The 22,664-nt window shown below is 33.0% G+C and overlaps 3 protein-coding genes across 4 annotated transcripts; all 3 read left to right on the top strand.

Moving 5' to 3' along the window:
• Positions 1-2,705: 2,705 nt before the first annotated feature.
• LOC109220788 (methyl-CpG-binding domain-containing protein 13) lies at positions 2,706-9,519 on the top strand. Its single transcript, XM_019385257.1, has 6 exons — positions 2,706-3,116; positions 6,365-6,496; positions 6,638-6,733; positions 6,873-7,019; positions 7,757-7,898; positions 8,256-9,519. The coding sequence occupies exons 1-6, from the start codon at positions 3,039-3,041 to the stop codon at positions 9,230-9,232; spliced, it is 1,572 nt and encodes a 523-aa protein (XP_019240802.1). The 5' UTR covers positions 2,706-3,038; the 3' UTR covers positions 9,233-9,519.
• A 1,394-nt stretch (positions 9,520-10,913) lies between these two features.
• Positions 10,914-17,544, top strand: LOC109220789 (protein GLC8). Of its 2 annotated transcripts, none has more exons than XM_019385258.1 (5): positions 10,914-11,062; positions 11,945-11,998; positions 12,422-12,540; positions 16,246-16,419; positions 17,088-17,544. In XM_019385258.1, the coding sequence occupies exons 2-5, from the start codon at positions 11,994-11,996 to the stop codon at positions 17,315-17,317; spliced, it is 528 nt and encodes a 175-aa protein (XP_019240803.1). In that variant the 5' UTR covers positions 10,914-11,062; positions 11,945-11,993; the 3' UTR covers positions 17,318-17,544. The 2 variants fall into 2 exon arrangements, with proteins under 2 accessions (XP_019240803.1, XP_019240804.1); XM_019385259.1 differs by having other exon boundaries at positions 11,909-11,998.
• A 3,523-nt stretch (positions 17,545-21,067) lies between these two features.
• Positions 21,068-22,114, top strand: LOC109220791 (3-hexulose-6-phosphate isomerase). The gene has a single exon (XM_019385260.1). It carries the CDS (start codon positions 21,253-21,255, stop codon positions 21,859-21,861), a length of 609 nt encoding a protein of 202 aa, XP_019240805.1. The 5' UTR covers positions 21,068-21,252; the 3' UTR covers positions 21,862-22,114.
• The last annotated feature ends 550 nt before the right edge of the window (positions 22,115-22,664 follow it).

The raw sequence follows: 22,664 nt of genomic DNA, 5'->3' as shown, positions 1-22,664 counted from the left end.
AATAACTACACATTCAAATTTGGTAGGAGTAGTTTCAAGTTAGTTTTAACAGAATTATTTTAAAATAAAAAACGAAATTAAAAAATAATAAATTACCAATTCAAATGGAGAGTAGTTTCGAAGAATTGTGAGTTTATAAATTATTCGTTAAAAATAAGAGAAATGAATAATATTACGAACTTCGAAATTGGGGAGAGTAGTTTTCAGAATTGGAGTTGTTTAAAAATTATTTAAAATAAAAAAAATATGAAAAATCTATTTTATAATAAAGACATATAAACACGAAAATAATAAAATCAAATAAAAAACAATTTAACACCACCACACACACACAACACACACACACACCACACTAATTATATATATATATAAATATAATATATATATATATATATATATATATTATATATAATATTTAATTGGTTACTTTAGTTGGATTTAACAAATATAATATCTTATAATTAAATATAATAAAAAAAACAACAAAAATAAATATATAAAAAATAACTACCCATCAAAATTGTGGTTTCAGAGTTTTAGTTTTTAAATTATTTAAAATGAAAATCAAAAAATTAAAATTAAGACCTATAAAAAAAAAGAGAAGAAAAGATTGCCATTCAAATCGAGAAAGTAGTTTCAAGTTGGAGTTTTAAAATAATTTTAAAATAAAAAATAAAATTAAAAAAAATAATGAATTACCAATTTTCAAAATTGGGGAGTAGTTTCAAATTGGGATTTTAAAATATTTTAAAATTTAAAAAAAAAAACGAAAAATCTATTTATATAATACATATTAAAAAAAAAAAATAATAAAATAAATAAAAAAACTACCATATATAATATATATATATTATAATATATAATATATATTAATATATATAGTATAGTTGGTTAACATTTTAAAATTTGATAATAAAGTTATTAGATATCTTTTATAAATTGAATATATTTATTTTAAAAAAAAATGAAAAAATAAGATAATAGAAAATAACTACCCATTTAAATCGTGGGAGTGGTTTTAAGTTTGAAAGTTTTTAAATTTATTTAAAAATAAAAAGCAAAAAAAAAAAAATATACGCTATAAAAAAACGAAAAAAGAGAAGAAAAAACACCCATTCAAATTTGGGAAGTAGTTTCTAGTTGAGTTTGTAAAATAAAAAAACGAAATTAAAAAAATAATGAAATTACAATTCAAAATGGGGAGTAGTTTCAGAATTGGAGTTTTAAATTATTTTGAAATAAAAAAATAAAAATCTTATTGTATATATAATATACATATAAAAAACGAAAAATAATAAATAAAAATAATACCAGATATTATATATATATATATTATATATAATATATATATGTATATATAACTATATAATATTATATATATATATGTAGCAATTGATTACCTTATTTGGATATTGAATAAATATAAGATATCGTTATTAATTAAATATTGATAAAAAAAACAACGAAAAAATAAATATATAAAAATATAAACTACCCATTCAATGGTGGAGATAGTTCACAAGTTTGAGTTTTTAAAATTATTTTAAAATAAAAAGCAAAAAAAAAAATTACCAATAAAAAAAACGAAAAAAAAAGGAGAGAAGAAAAACTACCCATTAAATCGCGGAAAGTAGTTTCAAGTTGGAGTTTTTAAAAAAATTTTAAAATAAAAAACAAAATTAAATAAAATAATGAATTACTAATTCATATTGGGGAATAGTTTCAAATTGGAGTTTTAAAATTATTCTAAAATAAAAAAACGAAAAATCTAATTATATAAATAATATATAATATAATATAATATATATATAATATATAATATATATAATAGGAGAGTCAAAGAAATCTATATCTATATATATATAATAGGAGAGGCAAAGAAATGTTATAATGATAAGTGTCATAATTTCTATTAACAATATAATTATACTAAATATTGGATAATATAATAAATAAAAATACATAGCGAAAAAATTATTTGATGACTATATAAGTCCCTTTAATTTAATGGAGATTTTATTTATTAAAATTTAGACAATATCTATTCTATTTATATAGAATAGGATAATTAAATAATTGTGATAATTCCAAATGTAACATCGAAAAATTAACAAAGTGACAAATATTTTTTAATATTGACCGCGCATCGCGCGGGTACGACTACTAGTAATATATAGAAGATATATAGATATTGATTATTTTATTATTTTCGTTTTTTATATACATTTAAATTCAAAAATAATAACTGCTAACTAATTATGCTATGTTACATTTTTTTAGGTTGCCACTTGGCTTAAGAAGAGGACTTTTTCCTCTCCTTTTAATAATATATAAATAAATATTTAAAAAATAAATTAAATACCAAACCTAAAGCCACATATATCTGATTAGTATGGGGGAGTCTGAAGACTGAAATTTCCAAGCACCGTCCACTGACTCCGACAGCGCGTTAATGGAGCCAGGAAAATGCCAAATAATAAGAAAAATAAAAAAAATGAAATGTAGAACAAGGAAATCCCACCTAGCAGTAACTTTCTGAGTTTTTTTTTCCATTGTCCGACTGCCACTTGCACATTTGAGGTGTCAAAAAAATAAAAGAGATGAGAGAACAGACTATTAGTTAAACCAAAATAAAGAAAAAGAAGTAGAAAGATAGGATTAAAAAATCATCATAAAGAACGTTTGGTTTACCTCGAATTTCAAGTTTTGAAACCGAACAAGTTTGGCAAACACGTGGTTGTGCAATGCTATTTGTCCGATTCTCCATCCCCTAACCCCAACCCCACCACCCTCCCCCCATTATGTCCTCTACTCATCACTTTATACTCTGTTAAGTCAAAGAAAGAGTAGACATGACACATAGTGGAGTCCTGCAGCCTTCGTTTTACCCATATTCACACTTTGCAAAAGGGGTTGGAGAGTTCTTGACTTTTCAGGACAAGTAAAAAAGAAGGCATCTTTATTTTGTTGTTGGGGGTTTTATTTGGAGATTGAATTAAATTTGTTGGGTAAGTTGTTAATTTAGGTGGGATTGTGAGATGGAAAAGAAAAGGTCTTTGCCTGATTGGCTTCCTGCTGGATGGAAGGTGGAATTCAGAAAAGGAAAGAAAGAGAAGGTGCTTTCTTGCTTAATCTTCCATTTTGCTTTTTTTTTTTCTTGTTTATTTTGCTTTTGGCTAATAAAAATTGATTCTTTTGTTTGATTCTTTTATGATTTCTGATCTTCCTGCTTCAACTGTAATTTCTGTTGTTCTTGGCCTAATCTGTATTGTTTTGGGCACACAACCACAACTTTGCTTCACCTAACTATTTCAGTAACTAAAGGCTATTGCTTTGTCTTCTCCTTGTTGCAAGAATTGGCAAGATTGATGCATGCTTCACCTGTATAGACAAAATAGGCAAAGTAATTGAGCTTTGTTAGGGACACTTTGTCGAGGTACATGCAAGCTGATTCGGACACTACAACCAGTAAAAATAAATAAATAAATAACAGAACAATTTGTGTGAGTTAGTCTTCTTGCTTTAACAAGGTTTAACTGAGGAGGTGCTAGTTTGCTTGTGGCTGAAGCGTGTAATGCATTCAAATTGCAGTTGCATGTCTAATAAGGACTGTTACCAGTATACCACCGCGTAAAAGGGCAAAGCATTTGTTGAACCTTGTAAAGCCTTGGATAGTTGGATAGCATATATGAATGGCCTAGTTCTAGTGATTGGTTGAACTTTAATATATAAGCCTCTTATGCATCATTTTTCACCTGTGGCCAGTGACACATCATATACCAAATTGTCTCTGTCAAGACTTCCTTTAAATCAAATTTTACTTTTGCGGGAAGTGGGTTGCTGGGGCGGTCTTGTGGAGTCATAGTAGTGTGATATGTCAGCCATTGCATGTCAAGTTTAATCATTTTGATTTGGTCCTCAACTATTGTCTCCTCTATATCAAGGATTAAATTCCCTTGGTCAGATTATGTAATGGATTGAATGATCTTAGCTTTATGGTAAGAAGCGTCGTGTCTTGTCCTTGGTGTGATGTCAGAGGCGGATCTAAGATTTGGAGGTTGCAGGTGCCATATATTTTTGAACGTTAAAGTGTTACTATGCACATAGTCCAAATAATAAGGTAAACATTTGGTCGATGATCAACCTTAGGCTTCAATTCGAATTATTTGCCTTTTCAATTTATATAGAAAAATAGATCGAACGAAACAAATGAACTATAATTATGACTACATGGAACAAATTATAAGACTTCCAACAATATTACTAATATCATAAATTTCCTTCCGATATAGTGCTCTATAAATGCCTTCATTATTAATCGATCTATATATAGAAGATTTTAAATTTTCAAGCACTCTTTTGCATAGCTAGCCAGAAGAGATCAAACACTCTTCTTTGAGTTCAAGAAGAAAAGAAAAGAGACAGAAGAAATCATGCCCTTTGTAAATTCTCATACATATATGGAAGAGAAGTTCAGAATAGTGATCTCCAAATTACTTGTCCATTTTAAGGGAGTGGTATTTAGATCAACCCTAATCCCATGATGTTTTCTCTTTTCTTTACTTACCCTTTCTTTTTGGGTGCAGAGTTAATTGGTATAAAAGTTAGAAAAGAAAAATGAAAGATAAAATGGAATAACAACACGCATCTAAAACAAACCTATTAAAGGAAAATGCCAGTTAGTTGATCCATCCAAAGTGAAAAACAAAATTTGAGTTTGAGAAAATAGGAGAAAAAAGTTAAAAGAAATTAGAAGATGAGACGGGAACAATTATTTCCAGAAACTAGAAGAGAATTAGTGTAGTTGTATGGATGCTACCAAATTTAGATATTTAGAGGAAGAAAGACATTGATAAAAGAAGGGAAGAACAATTAGAGAAAGAATAAGAAAAAGCAAGCCAAAAGTGTTGGAAAAAGTCATCAATAAGGCTCGATTCCTCACCACCAAGGAGGAAATTCTAACTTTTTGCCACTAGCACCTTGGTATGTTTTGTTACTTCGGGTGGCACTACAAAATAATTATACTTTTTCTTGTATATAGATACATATACACTGGGGTAAGGCTGCGTACATCCTACCCTCCCAAACTCCACTTGTGGGATTACACTGGGTTGTTGTTGTTGTATATAGAAACATATATATACACACTGTTTTGGCCGAATCTTGCGGGCGGCGTACCACTCCCTCGGGCCTTAATAGATCCGCCCCTGGTCTAAACGGTTCTCACGTTTGATGCCTTTGTTTTTTTTCTTTTATTCTTGTTTTTGCTTATTCTTTGTCTCTGAATCTTTCAACATTATTCCAGCCACTAAAATTGATCATATATTGGAACTTTACTCAGCAGCTAGACCTGATGCGCTGCTTCTGCTATTTAAATTGTAGCAATTGTAGCAAGCTATAGCATGTTCTTTTTTCCCAAAGCCAGTCTCCTAGCATCTTAATCCCCTAATCCTTTAATTTTCTTAAACCATCCATTATACTGATATTACTGTGGCACATCTTCAAGCTGTGTTAATCTAAGCTTTTGTCTTGTACATTGATGTGTATTTTATGTCGTTTGATTTGGGTGACCTGCTATTTTCTTTATGGATGATAACCTGCTTATTGTTCGTTTGGTGTTTTAGGAGTGCGGAGAAACAAATGAATCTGATGTTGCATTTTGTTTAATGAGGAGAGAATTCAAGATTCTTTAAAAGTGTGTGGCAGGGAGTCAGCTCAGTTACAAAGTCTGCTGTCTTACAACCCAAACTGTAGAGCATTTTTGAAAGATTCTACACCTTCAAATAGCTTTCCCTATCTCATATCACTCTAACCACTCATCTTAGCCTTATTAGGACCATTTTATCTCTGCCAAAATGGACAAACTACATAATTCAATTTTTGTTTTTAATAGCTAATACTAAGTCTGCGATATTTGCTGTATGCCATTATAATTCTCTTTTCCAGAAAAAAGTATAGGTAATAGATGGATTATGTTTCTTCTTTAAGAAGGTATATGTAGTTCTATAACAGTCCTACCCCTCTTATCCATGCCAACCTAGTTCTCATGCCACCACTTGCATCTTTCCTTGCTGTGCTATATCTTCTTCCTAATACTCAGTATGAAGCATCGCTCATTTACCTCTTGAAAGTCATGTAAGGGCTTCGTTGATTCTAACTCAAAGAAGTGGGGTGCATAAATTGCTAATGGCAGTTCCTGAAATTTTGAGTCATAAAAGTTTCTTTTCTCCCACCTTGAATTCATGCACATTTAAGAATGGAAAAGTGAAAACAATAATATTGTTATTCCTCTCCTTTTTGCTGGTTCCTGACCTGTAAACATGCATTATGTATTTCTGAGCATATCTATTGTGTTTAATTGCAGTGGTATAGTGATCCCTCAAAAGAACTCAAATTCAACTCTAAGACAGACGTTCTTCGCTATCTCAGCAGTGTTGGCAGTAATTGTTCTAAGAGTTCTAATACGAAGGAGATGGAGAAGAAAGACACTGGAAAGGTCTCATTGGTTAATACATATTTTCTACCATGATAGTGCAACCTTCTTTTCCCCCTTCTGTAGGGGAAACCTCCGTTATATGGAAGTTATCTCTCTTCTATTTTTTGCCCCCTTACAGTTCTCTTTTTTTCAACGATGCAGTTTTCAACTGGGAAGGCTGCATCAGAAGGGTTACCACCAGGATGGATTAAGGAAATGAGGGTCAGGAGAAAGGGGCACAAAATCAGGAAAGATCCGGTACTAACTCCCTCGTTATTTTCATATTTCTGCATCTACCAGCTTAGCAATTACATTCAAATGTACTCCTTGGCTTATATCTTTCAATTACATTCTACTTGGAGTATGTGCTTATGTAATTACTGAATTACCTTTGCAGTATTATATTGACCCCGTCAGTGGACAAACTTTCCGCTCTATGAAGGAAGTTTCTCGGTTCCTTGAAACTAGAGAGTCAGGAAGAATTGAATCCAAGCCGGGGGATCAATGTCCTGGCACTTCAGAACTGGGAGAACCTTTTTCAACTGTAAGTGTGAATGCTTTTCACATGTTAGTTCTCATTTACTGGTATTATCCTTTACTGTGGTAGTTAAAAAAATCCTATGTTTCCATAAGCTAGTTAGATTCCAAGACCTCCTGTTTAAAATGATTTATAGACATAATTAGTAATTTTCTGAATTAATGTGGTGTCAAAGAAAATTAAATTTTATGATGAAATTACACCTCAAATTACTGGAATTTAGATAAGTAGTACATTAGAGATCATGATATCTATGTTAGTGCAAGTGTGCATACTTGTACTTTTTCACTGACTTGGCCTTAGAAAAGAAGGTAAAGTTCATATCCTACAAGCTTATTAGACATCTGTAAACTAACTGTTTACACCTCGCTCTAGGAATCTTTGTGAGGTTGTGGATATTAGCTGATCTAATTTTGAGAGGAGAAAGCTCCAAAAAAAAAAATTCTTTCTGTTGTCTTTTTGTCATTCTAAACGTTTTTTGGTGATTTGATATGTAACATCTTCTGGTCTCCATTTTGTTTGTATAAATAGTGGAGGAGGTCAGACTCTTAATACAGTGAATTTCTTCATCAAATTATTAAACCTCACAACCTCATTTTCTTATTATAATCACTTGAAACTGTTGATCATATTCCCATTGCAAAAAGGGCACACTCCCCACACATAAAACTAGTGAGCAAGACTTCAAATTCTCCATGGTAATTCTTCACGATCTAATCTTTTTGTTTGTTTCTGGTATTTAGTTGACTGCTGAAGCTGACAAGCAGATATCGCTAGACAGTGATGCATCTGGCAAGGAAGTTGATTCGAGTCGGAAGCTGAAGTTGGGTGCTGAACATATGGTGCATTCCAGTTGTGTAGAAGGCAGTGTATCATCCTTTGAAGGTATTACTCAGAATTGACAAGTTCTAAAATTTCAGTTTGACACGAAGTATTTAATGCTTTATGTATGTTCTAAAGTCATCTAGTTATTATAAGTTTCCTTCCATTCCTCTGGTATAAATTTCGTTGTGAATTCAAGAATTAATTTACTGCTGAAATTCTTGGGGAAAAAGATTTTAATATGATGGACTTTGATACTGCAGCCTCTAGATGGGTCAAGAAATATCATTTAATGTCATCAAAATTCAAATACATGCACTCATTTAATGATTTTTTTTTTTTTTATCATATGCATGTCAAGTGTTTTTTAGTAATTTATCGAAGCGAGTGGTTTTAATTTGGAAGTGAGAAATATTGCAGGTTTAGGAGGTGCTGTACCAGAGAATGCGGAAGAGGAGGATGATGGTAAAGTTGTTTCAGATCCTGTTAGTGGAGAAAATCAAGAAAAGCCATCACAAGATGGAGTGGAAAAGCATGACCAGAAAGCAATCCAGCGTAAACGAAAAAAGGGTGTGAACTTGCCTCACAGAAAATCAAAACGGCTTGCTGGTATTAAAGCTGATACATCTCTTCAGCTCCGAACAAATAATCAAGCCCATCTAGCCACAGTAAGACAGGGGGAAGAGACACAAGCTGCCACCACTAATAACCCTGTGAATTTTATTGATACCAGTAAGCGTGTTGCTACTGCAATAACTGGTACTACCATCAGCGAGAAGGCAGAGATTGGGAGTGTGACCAGCAAAAGGCAACAAGACGCTGTTACTTTGCCGCTAAAGGAGCGAGAACTACCTTCTCCAGCTGAACCTGCAAAAACAAACCTTGCTAGCTGCAAAGGTGATAAGAAAGGTGAAACAGCTCTCGAGTCATCTTTAAGTGACATTTGGACGGATCCATGCATAGAATTTGCAATAAAAACTCTAACCGGCACTATTCCAGTCATAAATGAGAAGAAAGCGGATGAAATCCGAGGTTCTTGTCCGAGTATGCCTTCTGTTAATACTCTGTCCTCTGTGGGTTTACCTTCTGATGAAATATGGGCAGATCCTTGCTTTATGTTTGCAGTCAAGACTCTTACTGGCGAAATACCAATAGGGGACGAATTATGCTCTCAGAATATAGTACAGCAGCAATTCACTCCATCACAGTTCCAAGGAAATAATGGCTTAGTATTACCAAATATCAGATTTGAAGAGTTTGGCAAGGCCAATCTTTCTCATTTGGGGGCACCTGAAAAGGCATTGTACAATCAACAGCCTGCAGTAGCAGCCCCTAATGCATATCAAAATTGTTGGTTTACAAAATTTGGTACTCGTCGGCCTTCACCACTTTGCTGAAATAGACTATTGTAGATCCTAACTTAGTTTAGGAAGTTCAACCTAGCTTGTAGTAGTGTTGTAATTTGTAACACAGTGCCTAAGTTAGCATCAGGGTCTTGCACTATGAACTCAAATTTTGAAGGCAGCTAGAGCTGCAGTAAAAACTATGATGTAAAAACATTATTCAGGGACTGCCTGTTTCCTGTGTTTTTTTCTTATTAGGAACCCTTGTCGCTAGTTTGAGCAGCTCTTTCGGTCTGTACTAAAAGTTTAAAGTCTATTGATTAATTTATCTTTGAAACCTATATCTAAATTATTACTTACTCCATCTTTCAACATAAAAGGTACCATAGGTAAGTGAAGGTCAAAGGCAAAGATGGGGAATTTTCCAATTTTTATGTAACCTCTAAGTTTAACTTCTAGTCGCTTTAACAATAATAATTATTGCTACTAACTCCATACTTCAACATTATAAAAATACCAAACGGCAAGTGAAGGTCACAGGCAAATATGGGAATTTTCCAATTTTTATGTAATCTCTAAGGGGTCGTTTGGTTGGAAATAAGTTATTTCGGGATTAGTTATTCCATCCTCCCATAGGGATAAAAAAATATTATAATTCTGGGATTAGTTATCCCGCAATTTTATCCCAACCAAATATGGGATAAAGTCATCTCAAATTTAAATTTGGGATTAATTATCCCTTATTCCTCGTACCAAACGAGCCTTAAGAGGGTGTTTGGATTGGCTTTTTAAGCTGGTCAAAACAACATTTAAGTTCTTTTTAGCTTTTTTTTCACTGTTTGGAAAAGTTAAAAAGTGCCTAAAATGAGTTAAAAATTGCTAAAATAAGCCAAAAGCAATAAGCCAAAAGTTGCTTTTTGGCTTAGAAGTTATTTCTGCCGAAAAGCCACTTTTTTAAGCTAATGCAAATGGGGCTCTAAGTTTAACTTCAAGTCATTTTAAAAAAATTTAAAAGTAATTATTGTATAAGGTAAAATATGCTATCCCAGGTGGCCGCTTAAAAGAATGACACGTGGAACCGAGGGCAATTATTTCGTTTGGCACCGTGGGGAATGAGACTCATAAGGAGACAATAAATACCTTCCGCTCGGTGACATTAATGAAGAATATTCAATAGCATTAAGTGCACTGCCCATTATGAGGAATTTATCATTTATCATTTATGTTCACCGTTACATCTTCATCAATGGCCCTCATAATTGACATTAAAGAAAGGCATGATCCTAAGACCTTGTTCCCTAGACGTAGCTATAAATAGTGAACTTTGTTATCATTGTAAGGACATAAATTTTCTGGCAAACTGATACTACAATTTACTCAAAGCTCTATACAATTTTATCTTCTTATTTTATTGTTCTTATTACTACTGCGTCCGGAGGCTTCGCTACCAGAATCTTTATTTTTGTCATTTCGTCTTCATATCAAGGCTAAATGTTATATATTTCTTCAAATATACTATTATTGCAGGATCAAATTAATTCACTTGTCTAGAAATCACATATAAATTCAATTATACCGTTTTATGTGTAAAGAATTATACGTAATTTTGCCAAAAAGGTAATTACTCGTAAGACATGGAATAGCAATTAACTTTTTTTAGCATGTTGAATTGAAATTGATTGTCTAAAAAATCATTTTTACGTGTCTTAGCTATAAGTTAAGTCCAAACTTATCCATCGGCTCGCCTTGTTTATTCTTTCTTTTGCAAATATCCTTCAGCGGATTTATTTTCTTTTGTTCGTTCAAGTCCATTAATCCACTTTGCCTGGGCCATCTTTCTGCGGCAGGCTCCTTCCCGTCTCTTTCTCCGGCGACATCGGAACTGTATGTTTTCCTCTTTCCCTCTCCTTTACTCTTCCTCCAGAATCTCTCGTACGCATTCTTTCGCAGGAAAAAGAAAACCTAATCCAGAAGTGTAAATTTGGTTGCAATTTGTTGTATCTGTTCTACTGCATGAAGAAAATCCTTGTCTGCGATCTTTTTCTTTTCATTTATGAGTTAATCTGCGTTTTACCAAAAATTATGATGGTTATTTTGCCTTCTAGTATTAATGATCAATTTTTTCTGAAAAATTTTCGGAAAAAAGGCTAAGAGAAAATATGTCATGATAATTTCCTCTTCTTAGGTTAGACTCATATATCCTAAATCATTTACTGAAACCCTCCTAATTAGTCAACAAGTGAATGATTAATATGAGTTTATGATTATCTCATATCTTAGCTTGTTCGTGTATAATATAATGGTGCTTGGCATCCCTACACCTTCCAAATGAAAAATACATAGTAAAAACTATATCTGTTATCTATTAAACAACTAGCAATTTGTGCCCCGGGGCTTTAGTCTAGTGGTAAGAGCGCAACACGTGATGTGTGGGTTTGGCGCGCGTCGCGCGTTCGAACCATGCTATAAAAAAAGCTTGGTATTATTTATCCATCGAATTTCGAACCATGTGCAATGGTCCTCGGGGAATTTCTTGGTTATAAAAAATCCCGAGCAATTTGTGACCAAAGAATGTGTGGGGGAAGGGGGAGGGGGGAGGGGGAGTGGAAATGAATAGTAAATGTTGGTAGATAAGTAGAACATTCTCAAAGGTCATTTTCGAACCAGCAACTTGTTATTTAGGCCATTTGCGACATTATCTGATATGAATTCCTTGTTTTTTTAATGCAGATGTTTGACGAGTGTTTCTCTCTTTTGTTGGTTCAGGTAATCAGTTTGACTGCAACTGCTTGAAGGATTGGGTCACCTTGGGAAAATGAAGTAATGTCTTTTCTTGTTCTGCAAATTCTATTTCCCATACATCTTGCGCTCACTTAAAACTCAAATTGAGGTGCTAATGATGTCATGATGAAGAAAGAAATAATGTACATATATTACTTTTCTATAAGTAGCTTGCAGTAGACTGAATGTGCTGTTTGGCCTCAAAGCCTTTGTGTTCATGCTTGTTCCTGTAGAGGGAATTATTGCAAGCACTTTTATTTTTGGGGTATGCGGTGATGCTAAATGTTGTGTTTGCATCATGATTTTAGTAGTTGTTTGACCTATTACAACAACAACAACAACAACATACCCAATATTTTTTTCACCTATTCTTTCTAAAAAAGCCGAGCTTATTTGTTTTGCTTGCATTAGTATTGTTAGTAACGGAAATTCAATTGCTTTGAAAATTTTGTGGTGGTGTAGAAGGGGAGCACATGTAAAGTGGGATGAGGCAAACTTGGGAGAAATTGAAGCAAATAAACCAGTGAGGCAGAAAATAACTGAACCAAAGACACCATATCACCACATGATCGATGTTGATGGTATGTTCGTGAAATTAATTCTTCTTTTCCTTCGTGCCCGTTTATCTCACTTGTCAATTTTCTGTGTCATGCAAGCTTCATAGATAGATCAAATAATCTTGTGGCGTGTTGTCTTCCTGCTTTTCACATTCAATCAGTCATTTGAAAAACTTTTGATGCTTGATAGGTATATAGATAGATGAAAAACGATTGGTGGTTGGCCTGGTTTTATGCACTTGCTAGTCTTTTTTTTTCTATCTTTCCCCAGATGATTTATGCACTCACTGATCTTCTTTTTCCCCTTTTTGATTAGCTTCATGAGAGTGATGGTTTTGGGAGGAAATATTTTAAGATTTGAACTTATTTGGATCATCTGGCAGTAGTCTTGGAAATATTATAAAGTTTCTTTGTGTGGTGCTTATACTCTTTGAGTGAATTTTATTCATGCTACTGATGTATCTTGTATCTCTGTTGTTTAATTTGCTTTATTGTTATTTAGGTCAGGGTGATTGTTTATTTTTCTCAAATTCCAAATCCCAAAGTTAATGTGTATTCTTCTCGGTATTTCTACACCTTTGAAGTTTCTCATGTGGCGCTAAACCTTCTATAATCTTTTGTGGGTGAAATATTAGAGCTAATACAATTATGTTTTGGTACTTGGAGCTTCTGGATCTGCTTCTAATAATGGCGTGATGTTTGTTATATGAGAAAAACGTGTTATCCACAAACTGCAAGAATTTCATCAAAATTTGACCTTCCATGAGAGATTTTCATCACTTCATCAAGCACATACACATTCTGTGGTACTTTTTCCTTTATTAGAGACTAATCCTCGATAGTTCACTACAGTTTCTTACCTGCCATTAAGAGAATTATTTGGCACTATAAGGGCCATTTCACAATTGTAATTTCTGTTTGCTTTTTTCCGATCCATTTCTTTTGCATTTGCAAGGGTCTCATATGGTATGACTAGGTAAAAATGATGTAGCTCCTCTATGTAATTGAGTTTACTGTGGTGATAAGTTCTTTTTCCTTCTTTCTTATACAACCAAGATAATGGGTCTATTTCTTTAAAAAGAATATGAAGCTAAATTTCTTGTGCAAAAACATGGGTAGATGAATCTCTTTGTATATATCGAGCCCAACTAGTTTGATATTGAGGCTTAATTTGTGCATTTTGAATGCTTTAGGATTTCTGATCTTGTTGTGCACGGTTGTTTTTGGAATGAGACTCTCGTCCTACTCATAAGATGTTAGATTTGGTCTTGCCATGTTCATGGTGTTAGGTTTCACGATTCTAGGATATGGCCATAGTGGGAGTAGATTCCGACATGTATGTTCCTTGGGGCAGATTTAGGCAGATATTGACTTTTGAAAAGCCATTATCTTAAGTTGCAAACTTATAAAAGCATGAAAGTCCTGTAAAGAAGTAAGTGTTCCTCTTTCCAATTTCTAATAGATTCTACATTAGTATGTTTTCTGCATGGCTAGTCCTCTTTACAGGTCCTGTGTCCACAGGTATTAGACGAGTATGGTTTCAAGGCAGCTTTATTTTTTTAAGTATACTAGTATTAGGGTACGCGCATTGCATGTACTCTATCTCAATGAATATAGAACTTCAAAAATTAATAAATATTATATTAAATTTTTTGTTGGAGTTATTAAATAAATATTAACAAAAGTGTAATTTTTGACTAATGATGACTGTTGATACTATTTAGCTAACTCAATAAAATAAGAAATTCCTCCTTATAAGTCGTTAATCATCTCATTTGAAATAACTGATAAAAGACAGTCTATTTTTCTCACAACCAAAATACAATTGTTCTATTTCCTGAATTAATAAGAAGTACAATAGAAATTAGTTTCAACGGATTAGAAATGAATATTACTATTGCAAATGTATTCGATTCAGCTGCTATGCTTTGATTAATCTATTCTTTCTTCACTTCAAATGGAGCTTTCTTTCTTCATCCAAACGCATAACTATGCATCTGAATATTTCTTTTTATGGAAGTAAGAGCTTAAGATTGTAATGAAATTACTTACTGTTAATAGATTCTAAAAGAACTATGTAAAGCTATGAGCCAAATTATGGAGAAGGAAAACTAATCTTGGCATGAGTTATTTGTTATACCCTAACCTATTCGTAGTATTAGTTACTCACTTGGACTTTGTTATTTGATAACTAATACCCCTTGGACATTTACATGGCGAAGAGCATGGACACACTCTCCTTTAAGAGAGCGAGAGTGAAAAAAATAATAAAAATCAGTTTCTAGATAGGGTATTTCTCGTTTTGTCAAATAGTTATATAGAATTGTTTATATTATTTGTTATATTTCTTGTTTTTTTAGGACGGTATATTTCTTGTTGCTTCATCTTAATATATAGTGCCTTACCCCAAATTCGTATTTTTAAATTTTTATTAGATGTAATGGCTAGTTGGTTCAATTGTGTATTTTTTTCCCGGGGTTAAATTTGTAAAAAACTTAGCTAGAACCCTACCAACTTAGCCAAATCAATTTTTTTAATCTGAAATAATAGAGTACTAATGGTGTATTTCTTGTTATTTTTCCTTATATGCAAATGGCTATTTATTTCAGTTGTGTATTTTCCTTTTTGAGTTATCTGTAAAAAGAAGTTGGCTAGAGCTCCATTATTTTTTTGTCTAATAAAAAATGTATAGCCAAAATAATAGAGTTGCAACCGTATACTTCTTTTTATTTCTTTTTTAGATGCAATGATATTTATTTCTACTATGTATTTTTTCCAAAAATATATGAAAATATACTTGCTTAGAGCTCCATTATTGTTGGTCAAACAATTTTTTTTAAACAAAATAGTAATGAAGTTCAGTCTATGTGTTTTTTAATATTTTTTTAGATGCAATGATTATTTTCAATTGTATATCGTTTTAACCTAATAAAATAGATATATTAATGACTAAGCTCTTAAATGAATACTTATCGATTAAAATTTTAAGAATATCAAATAGTTTCTTTCGAAAGGAAAATAAAGAGGCAAAATCGGCAAGAAGACAAAAATTACAAAATGTTGTATCGTTAGTTTTCATGTAGGAAAAGAAACTTACCTTCTATGTGTTTGTTTTTTTTTATAAATATATTTGCTTCTTTTCAGGAAAAAGATATTTAACATAAATTTTAAATTTTAGTTGATTTAGAACTCCTAATTATTAGGCAATAAAGAAAGATTTAATTACTAACCTTTTACTTGATATTAGTCCTAACTCCTAAATATAAGGAAAATAACTAAATTACAATTTTGTCCATTATAAAATTTATTTTTAAAGGGCAAAAAAGACGAATGACATTTCGCTAAGGGCCTTCGTCCTTTTAATATAGTATAGATCTTGAAGAATCCATATGAAGTTCCTATGCCAGTTTGATACTTCCTCATATGGTTATATTAAAGAAAGCATGAAGATTCCATGTAACGTGGGTGTGGCTAATAGATGATGTTCTTATCAAACAAAAATGTGGCTAATAGATGATGTACCTCAGTGGTCCTGCTTTTTGAAGAACAAATCATTAATTGCGTATTTGGAGAGAAATATTTATATGCCCGTAAACTGATGGTTAATATTGCTTAAATCTCCCTATCAAAAAAGTATTGGTTAAATTTCCTTCTAAAAAAGTGGTATTAGTAAACTATGTGCAAGCTCATTCGACCTCCTCAATTTTTCTGACTTTGTTGATGTTGTAGGATCTTTATCTCCTATACGGGGTAGTTTTGAGGAGGACAATGGTGATGCAGTACATGCAGAAGCTATACGCACTGCATTGAATGAGGTGGCTTCTTCTAGTAAGAATAAATCCCAACGGTCTGGCTGGACGTCATCTGAGGATGAAGCCGATGTTATGGACCAAGATGATGCAGGTTTAATTAGATTTGTCTGTATACAACTCAAATATATATATATATATATATATATATATATATTGCTCCATGTTTCTAACTCTTATTGAGTATCTTCTAGTGGAATTCTTCAGGACTAGTATTTTCACATTTGTTAAATTTGTCATAGGTATATGCTTTTTGACATTCCTTTTGTGTTCCATAAAAAACAACCTTCACTGCTTAGAGAGTATGTTATCATATTGATATCAAGGAGGGAAAAAAGGCATTATGCTATTACATTGTGTATTCAGTTTCTCTGCACCTCCCTTTCCTTGCTTAGTTATTTGGTTATCAACTGCTTGTTAGTCGCTACCTTTTTCTTTTTGATTATTATCAACTTTTTCTTCACTCTTTTTTTTTCCCCTCTCCTTTCTTTTCCTTTTGATTTGAAGAGTGGGGGTTGGATTGGATGAGAGGCAGGGAGAGGAGGTCATTGACTTCTGAGTTTTACCCTTATCCATTTATTAGTTGATCAAGTGAGGACTTTCAATTGATTGATTCCTCCGCACACACCCACACACACCCCTCTTTATGTTGGGTTCCTTTCTTTCCTCAAGTGTATTGTGTACTGGTAGTTTCGTTGCAATTGGTTCATGATTTGTATATTGAATGCAAACCCAATTTAATATTCTTCTGTGATGTAACAGATTCTGGATCAGAAAAGGGAAAGAGCTTCAAGGAGCACAGGCGAGCACACTATGATGAATATAGGAGAGTCAAAGAACTCAGTCGAAAGGGCTCCTTTCTTGAAGAAGCATCAGACGGTGAGGATGAGGATCTTGAGAAAAGGGATGGGAGGTCTGATTTATCATCATCATTGACTACTGCTGTCGAGGACATTGAGATTAAGGAAGGCAGCATGGACACTTCTAAATAGCATTCTTTTCCAGCCCATCGAGCTTGGATCATCCACAAGTACATTGTTGATTTGATCTTACTTCCATGCTCCTTTTGTGTATATCAACTTAACTTCTGTTTGTAACTATGTAAAGGTCTCAACCTTCAAGATGATTTCTGACATATCGAATGGCACATCTCAGTTAGATTTCTGTTTCTGCCATCACTTCTTGGCTTAGATAATATTCTAAAATCCAAATTTTCGTATGCTGCATTTTGTAGTTTTTCTTTATTGAGTTTGTGACTTTTACTTAGGTTTACTTTAGTTTTCTGTGCTAATGTCCTAAAATGTGGACTGTTTTTGGTGTTATTGTGTTTCCAGTTTTTTATACTACCTCCGGCTTCATATTCTTTTAAAGTCTTCGTACGCATCTTCAGAAAGACATTTTATGACCCGGTTGGTCAGAGATTTTGCCAAAATTATATTTGGGATTTTTTTGGCAAATACATGTTTGGCCATAAATTTTATTTACATTTTGGCAAATTCCAAAAATCCAAAACCCAAATCTCAGATTTTGGCCCAAAATATCACTATTATATTTTTTTAAATTGTCCCAAACTTTTGTTTTTTATAAAAGAACCTACCATTTATTATTTTGTAACAATGCTGCTTCATCTTCTCGGTCATCTGATAGTGTATTATGTAGTTCATTATAAAAATGATAATTTTGTACCAAATTTATTTATGTCCAGGACTATGATTTGCGATAATATAATGAAAGTTATTGATAAAGGTTTTTTTGGGTATTTGTGATAGTTTTTAGAACTTGTGGGTATAAGTCATGTTTCATGTTTTTTCAAAAAAAAAAAGTAAAATATGTTTTGAAAACTTATAACACATTTTCATTTTCAAACCAAACTTTACCCAAATCATATTTTTCAAAACAAATTTAAAAATCTATGGCCCAACGCTAGCTTAGTAACATTGTCCAAATAGACTGCTATCTTTTTCTTGAAGGTTCACTTAATTAACATTGGGGTTTTTACATTCCTATGCCATATTGAAAAACTTTATTACCCTAAATGTTCTTGTTTAGTAAATTACCCTACATACACAAGTTTTGTTTATAAAATATATACATGCTACCTTAAAGGCTTTCAATCCATCATTAGTGCCTTCAATTAAGGGATTTAGTTACACCATTTCCCTTTTTTTCCTCCTCCTCTTCTCTTTCCTCTTAAATCGAACACAAAACTGACAACTTTCGACCCCTTATTGAATTGAATTGCAGTAGGCACTGAAAGTCTAATTCTTCTATCTCTAAGACCCCCGTGCAGACTTTACTGTGTCTATCTTTTCCACCAAAAGTACGCGATACACGTACAATTTCTGGATTTTTAAAGCCTCCCCACTGCCTTGAACTTGTTGATGTAGTAGCCTTTGAGGTCAATTTACTGTTGTTGGTTCCACCAGATTCTTGCTTCGCCTGAAAACTGTTTCCACTTGAATTCATGATATTATGTGTCGTTCTTCATCCTCGATCTACAAAAATCAACAACTAGAAAAGAAAAAGAAAAAAGAACTTTAAGCATCAAGTAGAGGATAGAAATGAAATTAAAATTAATGATCTGATCGCAAATTATGCTTCACAAAAAGGAATATAAGGAGATATCCAATCACGAGAACATTATACGTGTACAAATTCTTGTGCAGATTCTAACTTATGTTCGATTTTTATAAATTTCGAGCTGTGAAGATAATTAGGGTTGCTCTTGGTGTTTACAACAAATTGAACCTCCAAAATAACTCTGCTAAACCAAGACTTGCTGAGGATGACCAATATCTAGCCGGAGATAAGAAATTATATTATCTACAACTTACATACATTATTTATACCCAGTTATATACAGCTACAATATCATACAACTTAAACACAATTTTTATACAAATTTTATACAATATGTCTTTTGTATATTTTGTATCTGATTTATACATAGTAAAAATAAATTTCACACAACTAATTATATATTATACAACTTATCTACAACTTTCACACATTAATTCTACCCAGTTAAATACAACTACAATAACATACAACTTAAATACAAATTTTATACAATATGTCTTTTGTATATTTTGTATCTGATTTATACATAGTAAAAACAAATTTCATACAACTAATTATTTATTATACAACTTACCTACAACTTATCTACAATTTTCGTACGTTATTTCTACTCAGTTATATACAACTACAATATAATACCACTTAAATACAATTTTTATACAATATTGTTCAACTTTCATACAATAGTTAAATGAATAAAAGAAAAATAAATAAACAACAGAATACAATTTTTCTACGATTTTTCTACAATTTCTGCAATATAAATGTATGTCATGTCGTCTTCTTCTTCTTCTTCTTCTTCTTCTTCTTCTTCTTCTTCTTCTTCTTCTTCTTCGAGTTTCATTCTGAAATTCAGCCAAAACCAAGTCTAATCTTCACCAAAACCCCTCAAAATTGAGCTATAAACTCCAAACTATTCCCAATTATTTGCAACAACACCCAATCCAAACAAATAATGATTTTTGAAAACCCAAATTCGAATTTAAAGCTTTAGAGCTTTTTAATGGTTGTCAATGGTGGAATTGATGCTCTCTTTTCCTTTGCTTTATATTACTGAAATTTGGGATTGAGAGATAGAGAGAGACGTAGAGAGAATTCTCAATTCTTTGCAACAACATCCAATCCAAAAAAATAATGTCTTTTGAAAACCCAAATTCGAATTCAAAGCTTCAAAGCTTTTTAATGGTTGTCAATGGTAGAGGGGTTACAGATTTTCGCTGGTTTTAGAAGAGGAAATAGTGGGTGATTGAAGAGGAAATCATGGGGTGTGATTTGATACGTGGGTGAGGGTGTGAGATTTGAAGAGAGAAACTTGGGGGGAGTAGAAAAATACGGTAGAGTTAAATTAGGAGACTAATTAATACCATTAAAATCCCTAAAATATACATAAATGGTAATTAGGTATATAAAAGGTAATTATATTAAAAGTTAAGCATGGATGGTAATATAGTTTACTATATGGCATAGGAATGTAAAATTCCCATTAACATTTCCCCAATTAGAGTAGTAAGATCAATATAAAAAGAGGGTAATAACCGTTTCTTGTTTTTCTAAAATGTAAAATGTTCGGAACAAATTTATTTTGCCAGATTGATAAATAATGTAGTATTGATAACAATGGAGTTCTCAATCGTGTATTAAAGAATCCAGCAATATACTAGCTACTGCAGTAATATTTTCAACTCTACCTTTAATACTCCGAAGACCTAAATAAGATGGTTCAAATAAAAGGTGGAGGTACTATATGTTGAGTGTGTGAATAAAATCTCACATAAAAATTAAAAAAAAAAAATCTATTATTAATGTTGGATACTCTTAATAGTGTGAGAAGATTCAAATAAAAGGGGAGGTACTTTATGTTGGAAGTGTGAATAAAATTTCACATGAAAAGTAGAAAAAAAATCTATTTATAGTGTTGGATACTCTTAGTGGTACGAGACTTTATGGGAAAAATTGGGAGCTTAGCCTAAAAGGGACAATTTTATACTATATTAAAAGTATCATTGGGCTATTTTAACTGGTATTACAACCAATGGTTTGGTGAACGAGTATGGAAATAGCTGTGAAGACGGGTTTAGTTCCTTTTGTGTCTACGGACCGGTTTGCAACCTTATTATACCGTGTTAAGCGTGTTTTTGACCGTTGTAACTTACACTTTATATGGTTTCAACTTAGTAGTCAGTTAAATCTATCCATGTAGTAGTAAAAATCTTGTCTATGGATATAAACAGGCGTAGCCACAAGTTGGGAGCCAAATGGACAATGCGTTAGAGTTGGATATTTCCCTTTGTTGAATAGGTGACTAAACAGTAGAAATTGCAGAGGGAGACGAGAGAGTTGGTAGCAAATGGCCGAATCAAACCCAGCAGAGTCAGCTCTGCTAGCTTCTAAAATATGCAATCAGATAAGCTCTGTCTTCTCCAACACCACCACAAAAACCCCTGCCTTGGAAGTTCTGGTGCAAGAAATCGCAGCCGCTGCTACCCGCAACGGCAAGGTGTTCGTGTACGGTGTGGGCCGTGAAGGGTTAATGCTGAAGGCCCTATCCATGAGGCTTTTCCATCTGGGTTTATCAGCCCACTGCGTCTTCGACATGAACACTCCTCCAATTGGGCCGCCGGACCTCCTAATTGCCTCCGCCGGCCCAGGGGGTTTCTCCACCGTGGATGCAATCTGTGGTGTGGCCAAATCCAACGGTGCTCGTGTGCTGTTGCTGACAGCTCAGCCCGAATCCGGATCTTCTGTGAAGTACGCGAGTGCTGTTGCTCATATTCCGGCTCAGACAATGGCTGATGATAACGCTGGTGACGCGGAGCAGGAAAGGCCGCTGCTTCCGATGGGGAGTTTATATGAAGGAGCCATGTTTGTGCTGTTTGAGATGGTGGTTTTTAAGTTGGCAGATGTTTTGAAGCAGAGTCCTGAAGCTGTGCGAGCACGCCATACCAATCTGGAGTAAGCATAAACGTTGAGGTTAAATATTTAGGAATATTTGGTTTTTGAACTAAGATGGGAAGCATATATCATATGTATGGACTATGGTGTATCCAGTGGCTGAGCTAGGTTGAAGAAAGGGAATTCAATTTGCTTGGTTTATATGTAAGTTGTTCAATTCCCTCGACATGGAGAAAATTCTAGTAAAGTGTGGCAAAGGATGTTTAAACATTGCTACTTTTGAATTCTCTTGCTTAAATTCCCGGCTCGTACCTTCATTATGATGTCTTGTGAGTCCCACTAGTTTAAAGCTAAATCTGGTTAATTAAATTTCCATTTGTGCCCAACACAAAGCAGGACAAGATAAGGAGTAAATTTCCCTCATTTATATCCAGTATTTTATACTACTACCTCATCATTCTTTTTGAGCTTGTGACATTTTGTTCAAATAGGCCCTAAGAAAGGAAAAAGGGAAAAGGAAAGGAATAATTAATGGGGCCGTACACATGGATTTCACCTTATGTTTTATGCTTTTGGGTTGTTGGTTTGAAGTTTGAAATTTGTTTTGGAACTGTTTCATCTATAAACGTAAAGGAAAAAAAGAAAAAACCGACGAGCAAATATCTTGGATAGAGTCTTATTGGATGACTAGAAACTCCAGAAATAATATCCATTTTGACATCATAATCTCCCGGTCCTTGTTTCACATTATTATAGTTTAGAGGCAATTTACGTGGCACAACAATTGTTCTCATATTTACTATTCGCAGCAAAATATGTATCGCTAGTAGCTTGTATTTTTTGTATTCGTGCGGGCATTTAAGGCTG

The sequence above is a fragment of the Nicotiana attenuata genome, unplaced genomic scaffold (assembly GCF_001879085.1).
Source record: "Nicotiana attenuata strain UT unplaced genomic scaffold, NIATTr2, whole genome shotgun sequence".
Classification (NCBI taxonomy): domain Eukaryota; kingdom Viridiplantae; phylum Streptophyta; class Magnoliopsida; order Solanales; family Solanaceae; genus Nicotiana; species Nicotiana attenuata.
This window is presented reverse-complemented; position numbering and strand designations above follow the sequence as displayed.